Here is a 7,650-nt window from a genome sequence, read left to right as displayed (position 1 = left end):
CTGCTCCGCAGACATGGCAGCTACCATGGGACGGCTAGCAGAACCGGAACATGAAAACGTGCCTTCCTTTACCTGGACCTACAGAGATCCCCAGGTTCATAAGACCATCCGGAGAGCCCTGCTGGATCAGACCAGTGAGGGTCCATCTAGTCCAGCTCCCCAACCCACACAGCGGCCAACCATTTCCTCTGGAGAGCCAGCAACAGGGCAGAGAGGCCGAGGCCTTCCCCTGATAAGAACACCAGAAGAGCCCTACTGGATCAGACCAGTGAAGGTCCATCTAGTCCAGCCTCCCATCTCACACAGGGGCCAGTCAGTTCCTCTGGAGGGCCAGCAACAAGGCAGAGAGGCTGAGGCCTTCCCCTGAGAAGAACACCAGAAGAGCCCTGCGGGGTCAGACCAGTGAGGGTCCATCTAGTCCAGCTCCCCAACCCACACAGCGGCCAACCATTTCCTCTGGAGAGCCAGCAACAGGGCAGAGAGGCCGAGGCCTTCCCCTGATAAGAACACCAGAAGAGCCCTACTGGATCAGACCAGTGAAGGTCCATCTAGTCCAGCCTCCCATCTCACACAGGGGCCAGTCAGTTCCTCTGGAGGGCCAGCAACAAGGCAGAGAGGCTGAGGCCTTCCCCTGAGAAGAACACCAGAAGAGCCCTGCGGGGTCAGACCAGTGAGGGTCCATCTAGTCCAGCTCCCCAACCCACACAGCGGCCAACCATTTCCTCTGGAGAGCCAGCAACAGGGCAGAGAGGCCGAGGCCTTCCCCTGATAAGAACACCAGAAGAGCCCTACTGGATCAGACCAGTGAAGGTCCATCTAGTCCAGCCTCCCATCTCACACAGGGGCCAGTCAGTTCCTCTGGAGGGCCAGCAACAAGGCAGAGAGGCTGAGGCCTTCCCCTGAGAAGAACACCAGAAGAGCCCTGCGGGGTCAGACCAGTGAGGGTCCATCTAGTCCAGCTCCCCAACCCACACAGCGGCCAACCATTTCCTCTGGAGAGCCAGCAACAGGGCAGAGAGGCCGAGGCCTTCCCCTGATAAGAACACCAGAAGAGCCCTACTGGATCAGACCAGTGAAGGTCCATCTAGTCCAGCCTCCCATCTCACACAGGGGCCAGTCAGTTCCTCTGGAGGGCCAGCAACAAGGCAGAGAGGCTGAGGCCTTCCCCTGAGAAGAACACCAGAAGAGCCCTGCGGGGTCAGACCAGTGAGGGTCCATCTAGTCCAGCTCCCCAACCCACACAGCGGCCAACCATTTCCTCTGGAGAGCCAGCAACAGGGCAGAGAGGCCGAGGCCTTCCCCTGATAAGAACACCAGAAGAGCCCTACTGGATCAGACCAGTGAAGGTCCATCTAGTCCAGCCTCCCATCTCACACAGGGGCCAGTCAGTTCCTCTGGAGGGCCAGCAACAAGGCAGAGAGGCTGAGGCCTTCCCCTGAGAAGAACACCAGAAGAGCCCTGCGGGGTCAGACCAGTGAGGGTCCATCTAGTCCAGCTCCCCAACCCACACAGCGGCCAACCATTTCCTCTGGAGAGCCAGCAACAGGGCAGAGAGGCCGAGGCCTTCCCCTGATAAGAACACCAGAAGAGCCCTACTGGATCAGACCAGTGAAGGTCCATCTAGTCCAGCCTCCCATCTCACACAGGGGCCAGTCAGTTCCTCTGGAGGGCCAGCAACAAGGCAGAGAGGCTGAGGCCTTCCCCTGAGAAGAACACCAGAAGAGCCCTGCGGGGTCAGACCAGTGAGGGTCCATCTAGTCCAGCTCCCCAACCCACACAGCGGCCAACCATTTCCTCTGGAGAGCCAGCAACAGGGCAGAGAGGCCGAGGCCTTCCCCTGATAAGAACACCAGAAGAGCCCTACTGGATCAGACCAGTGAAGGTCCATCTAGTCCAGCCTCCCATCTCACACAGGGGCCAGTCAGTTCCTCTGGAGGGCCAGCAACAAGGCAGAGAGGCTGAGGCCTTCCCCTGAGAAGAACACCAGAAGAGCCCTGCGGGGTCAGACCAGTGAGGGTCCATCTAGTCCAGCTCCCCAACCCACACAGCGGCCAACCATTTCCTCTGGAGAGCCAGCAACAGGGCAGAGAGGCCGAGGCCTTCCCCTGATAAGAACACCAGAAGAGCCCTACTGGATCAGACCAGTGAAGGTCCATCTAGTCCAGCCTCCCATCTCACACAGGGGCCAGTCAGTTCCTCTGGAGGGCCAGCAACAAGGCAGAGAGGCTGAGGCCTTCCCCTGAGAAGAACACCAGAAGAGCCCTGCGGGGTCAGACCAGTGAGGGTCCATCTAGTCCAGCTCCCCAACCCACACAGCGGCCAACCATTTCCTCTGGAGAGCCAGCAACAGGGCAGAGAGGCCGAGGCCTTCCCCTGATAAGAACACCAGAAGAGCCCTACTGGATCAGACCAGTGAAGGTCCATCTAGTCCAGCCTCCCATCTCACACAGGGGCCAGTCAGTTCCTCTGGAGGGCCAGCAACAAGGCAGAGAGGCTGAGGCCTTCCCCTGAGAAGAACACCAGAAGAGCCCTGCGGGGTCAGACCAGTGAGGGTCCATCTAGTCCAGCTCCCCAACCCACACAGCGGCCAACCATTTCCTCTGGAGAGCCAGCAACAGGGCAGAGAGGCCGAGGCCTTCCCCTGATAAGAACACCAGAAGAGCCCTACTGGATCAGACCAGTGAAGGTCCATCTAGTCCAGCCTCCCATCTCACACAGGGGCCAGTCAGTTCCTCTGGAGGGCCAGCAACAAGGCAGAGAGGCTGAGGCCTTCCCCTGAGAAGAACACCAGAAGAGCCCTGCGGGGTCAGACCAGTGAGGGTCCATCTAGTCCAGCTCCCCAACCCACACAGCGGCCAACCATTTCCTCTGGAGAGCCAGCAACAGGGCAGAGAGGCCGAGGCCTTCCCCTGATAAGAACACCAGAAGAGCCCTACTGGATCAGACCAGTGAAGGTCCATCTAGTCCAGCCTCCCATCTCACACAGGGGCCAGTCAGTTCCTCTGGAGGGCCAGCAACAAGGCAGAGAGGCTGAGGCCTTCCCCTGAGAAGAACACCAGAAGAGCCCTGCGGGGTCAGACCAGTGAGGGTCCATCTAGTCCAGCTCCCCAACCCACACAGCGGCCAACCATTTCCTCTGGAGAGCCAGCAACAGGGCAGAGAGGCCGAGGCCTTCCCCTGATAAGAACACCAGAAGAGCCCTACTGGATCAGACCAGTGAAGGTCCATCTAGTCCAGCCTCCCATCTCACACAGGGGCCAGTCAGTTCCTCTGGAGGGCCAGCAACAAGGCAGAGAGGCTGAGGCCTTCCCCTGAGAAGAACACCAGAAGAGCCCTGCGGGGTCAGACCAGTGAGGGTCCATCTAGTCCAGCTCCCCAACCCACACAGCGGCCAACCATTTCCTCTGGAGAGCCAGCAACAGGGCAGAGAGGCCGAGGCCTTCCCCTGATAAGAACACCAGAAGAGCCCTACTGGATCAGACCAGTGAAGGTCCATCTAGTCCAGCCTCCCATCTCACACAGGGGCCAGTCAGTTCCTCTGGAGGGCCAGCAACAGGGCGGAGAGGCCGAGACCATTCCCCTGAGAAGAACCCCAGAAGAGCCCTTCTGTATCAGACCAGTGAGGGTCCCTCTAGTCCAGCCTCCTGTCTCACACAGGGGCCAGCCAGTTCCTCTGGAGGGCCAAGAAATGGCATGGAGGCTGAGGCCTTCCCCCGATGTGGCCTCCTAGCACTGGGGATTCACAGGATTAGCGCCTCTGAATGTGGAGGTCCCCCTCAGTCGCCATGGCTAGTAGCCGTTGATAGAGTTGTCCTCCATGAATCTATCTAGTCCCCTTTGAAGGCTGTCTGTTCCTGTGGCCATCACTGCATCCTCTGGCAGCGAATGCCACATTCGTATCACGGTGTAAACAAGTACTACCTTTTGTCCATCCGTAACCTACTGCCCGTCAGCTTCATTGGATGCCCTCAAATTCTGTCATTTTGGGGGAGTGAGAAAAATCCAGCCTTTCTCTCCAAAGTTTTGCCCATAGTCCACGCCTCCCACTTCCACATGCTAGGCGGGTGCAGCAGCCCTGCCCACGTCATTCTAAACTCTCCCCCATTTCTCTCCTTTCAGGGCCCGCGGGGTGAAAGAGGCGAGAAGGGGGAAGCAGGGGCAGCCGGCGTGCCTGGACCTCCGGGTGGGAAAGGCCCGACTGGGGATGACGGACCCAAGGGAAACCCAGTAAGTGATACCATGGAGATTGGGGTGCGTGTCCAAAGGAGGGGTGAGCCTTGGTTCTAAAAGGATTGCCAAGAGATGCCGTGGAAACCGCTCAGCTGGAGGAGCTGCCGGGGTCTCCGCCAGGGGGCGGAGACAGACGGGTGGGTTTTTCTGAAAGAGAGCTTCTGACTCATCGTGTGCAGGTGGGCGGGCATTGCATCCAGGCTCATAGCCACCAGGGGGCGTCTGGGGGCAATGCCCCCTCCAAGATGAATACTGCCCCCTCAGACCAAAAATGCAAATACATTTCAGGAGCTTCTGCGGCTGCAAGAGGAGCCGCAAGTGTGCCCAGGGTTTATATTTATTTATTTATTTATTTATTTATTTATTTATAGATTTAATTTATACCCCGCCCTCCCCGCTACGCGGGCTCAGGGCGGCTTACAATCTGTGGGTTCCCCCACAGATTTCCCCGCACCCCACCAACCAGATTTTTCTGGCCACGCCCCTGGTTGCATCCAGTTAATAAGGCGGGTGGGTTCAGGAGTCGTTCCTGTGAACTGCCAGACCTTTTTGTTCGGAAGCGAACGTGAGAGAAATGTGAGAGAAACGAACTGCTGTTATGAAATGTGTGTAGTCGAGCTAAAATGTCCCGGTTGTCCTTGACTGCTTAAACGGAACAAGTCTGAAGGTTTAGACTAACGAGAAGGAGCAACTCGATTTCCACAGCCTCAATACAGCCAATGCATATGCAAAAGAACCTCCTCAGGAAAGCTCCTCCATTAGTATGTTTACAGCCTGGGGGACTCCTACAGGATAACGACTCAGCCCTACCCCACCTTCCTGAGTAGATATAAATCACCTGCCTACCATTTTTCTTCTCACCTTGACACAGAGACTCCTCCATCTTTCTGTGTTATACCTCTGAGGATGCCAGGCACAGCTGCTGGCGAAACGTCAGGTCCTACAATGCCAAGACCACGGCCACACAACCCGGAAAATCCACAACAACTACTTGACCTTTGTTTGGCACTTTTAAAATTACTATGCAGTATTCACTCTGCGAACGAAGGGAGGTTGAATGGGTTGGGATGTCGTGAAGAGAACCCTGGATCCGTTGCATGAAGAGTTGTTTTTTTTTTCTGGGGAGGGGGGAAATTAAAACTTGGCTGTAACTCCTGCTAGACTACTATATGCAAAGTTTTGGACAAAAAGAAGAAACACCAACGAAAGAAGAAATAATTGACAAACTTTTGGAAGCAGCAGAAATGGACAAATTAACTTTAAAATTACAAAATGAAAAAGAAGAACCCTTTGAAAGAAACTGGTTGAGATTTTATAAATGGATGGGAAATTATCTTGGGAAACTATCAAACTAAATACAAACTATGGAGCTGCGGTGGCTCAAGCGGTTAAGACCCTGAACTGCAGGCTGTGGAAGGTCAGTAGTTCAGCAGTTCGAGACCCGGGTGCCGCATGACGGAGTGAGCTCCCGTCTCTGGTTCCAGCTCCTGCCAACCTAGCAGTTCGAAAGCAAGAAATTGCAAGTAGATAAATAGGTACCACTTTGGTGGGAAGGTCACAGCGTTCCGTGCGCCTTGGTGTTTAGTCATGCCGGCCACATGACCACGGAAACGTCTTCGGACAGCGCTGGCTCTTCGGCTTTGAAACGGAGATGAGCACCACAACCCTAGAGTCGGACTCGACTGGCTTTCGAGCAAGGGAACCTTGACCTTTTAAATACAAACTATGAAAAGAATTGCTACAATATCAAAGACCAAACCGGAATAGGGGTATAAGAACCTGATTCTATTTTAATACGTTAAATCAAACTGAAACAAGAGTATATGCCCCATTGATGTTACTTCATTTTTTCTGTTATATGTCATTCTCATTTTCTGTAGTTGTCTGTCCTTACTTTTGCTGAAACGAATACAACATTTTATATACAAAAAAACCCCCCTTGGCTTCTGCCCCCCACAACTCCTGACGTCCCTCCGTGTCTGTCTCTGTCAGGGTCCAGTCGGTTTCCCCGGAGATCCAGGGCCCCCAGGGGAAATGGGACCCCGGGTGAGTATGGGCCCTCTTCCTTGGCTCCGAGCCCCCCAGAGCCCCCGGGGAGGTGCCGGGATTCGTGCCAAGGGGCCAACCACGTCCTCTTCCAACAGGGCCAGGACGGAGCCAAAGGCGAGCGGGGAGAAGACGGAGAACCAGGGGAGGCGGTGAGTGGGGTGCGGGTGGGGGGGCACGTCTGTTTCACACTGGATTGAAGCCCCCGAATGCTGGCCTCGGAAGAGACAGCCCCCGTTGTCATTGATCCCTGGCGGGTGTTCTTCACCCTGAGCTCCAGCGCAAGAGTCTCCCTCCTGCCTGCTCCTTCCGACCAGTCCTCCAGGTTCCGGGCTCCCTCTGACCCGCTCTCCCCTCTCTTTCTGGCTCCCTCCGCCCCGCCCTCCCCTCTCCTTCCCTTCCAGGGTTCTCCGGGACCAACCGGTGAGAACGGTCCTCTTGGCCCTCAGGAGAAGAGGGTAAGTGAGGAGGGTCTTTGAGGAGCCCACGCCCTGCCTCTGGGGAGGGGGCTGGCTGGCTGCTCATTTCTCCCCACCCCGCGGCTTCCCAGGCGGCCCCTCTAGCTGCTCCCCACCCACTCCTGGGGCAATGCAGCCCCCCCCCCAGTTTATTTATTCATTTTGGTGCAGTGGTTTTGGCGTAGTGGTTAGGAGTGCGGACTCTAATCTGGGAGAACGCATCTGTATATGTGGGTGGTCAGTGGACGACCTTGAGAGCCAGTTTGGTGCGGTGGTGAAGTGCGCGGACTCTAATCTGGGAGAAGCGGGTTTGATTCCCCACTCCTCCTCCACTCGCAGCTGCTGGATGACCTTGGGCAAGCCGTCGTTCTGATAAGAGCTGTTCTTGAAAAAAGAGCAGTTTCTGTCAAGAGCTCTCTCAGCCTCGCCTACCTTACAGGGTGTGTGTTGTGGGGAGGGGAAGGGGAAGGAGTTTGTAAGCCACTCTGAGACAACTTTGGGTAGTGAAGGGCGGGGTATAAATCCAATCTCCTCCTCCTCCTCCTTTTCTTCTTCTTCTTCTTCTGCTTCTGCTTCTCCTCGAGAGCCAGTTTGGTGTCGTGGTTAAGTGCGCGGACTCTAATCTGGGAGAAGTGGGTTTGATTCCCCACTCCTCCACTTGCACCTGCTGGATGACCTTGGGCAAGCCGTAGTTCTGACAAGAGCTGTCCTTGGAAAAGAGCAGTTTCTGTCAAGAGCTCTCTCAGCCCTGCCTACCTCCCATGGTGTCTGTTGTGGGGAGGGGGAGGGAAAGGAGTTTGTAAGCCACTCTGAGACACCTTTGGGTAGTGAAAGGCGGGGTAAAAATCCAATCTCCTCCTCCTCCTCCTCCTCCTCCTCCTCCTCTTCTTCTTCTTCTTCTTCTTCTTCTTCTTCT

General features: G+C 55.9%; 1 protein-coding gene across 1 annotated transcript in view; it reads left to right on the top strand.

Annotated features, from left to right (window-relative positions):
• Nucleotides 1-7,650, top strand: part of COL11A2 (collagen, type XI, alpha 2) — a 136,535-nt gene that overhangs the window by 111,466 nt on the left and 17,419 nt on the right. Inside the window, exons 54-57 of the mRNA XM_015410260.1 lie at nucleotides 4,120-4,227; nucleotides 6,223-6,276; nucleotides 6,375-6,428; nucleotides 6,681-6,734. Coding sequence (XP_015265746.1) covers nucleotides 4,120-4,227; nucleotides 6,223-6,276; nucleotides 6,375-6,428; nucleotides 6,681-6,734 — 270 coding nt within the window. The remainder of the gene's footprint in view (nucleotides 1-4,119; nucleotides 4,228-6,222; nucleotides 6,277-6,374; nucleotides 6,429-6,680; nucleotides 6,735-7,650) is intronic.

Source organism: Gekko japonicus, unplaced genomic scaffold (genome assembly GCF_001447785.1).
Source record: "Gekko japonicus isolate JY-2015 unplaced genomic scaffold, Gekko_japonicus_V1.1 scaffold1280, whole genome shotgun sequence".
NCBI lineage: Eukaryota > Metazoa > Chordata > Lepidosauria > Squamata > Gekkonidae > Gekko > Gekko japonicus.
The sequence above is the reverse complement of the archived record's forward strand: the minus strand, read 5'-3'. Positions and strand labels throughout refer to the sequence as shown.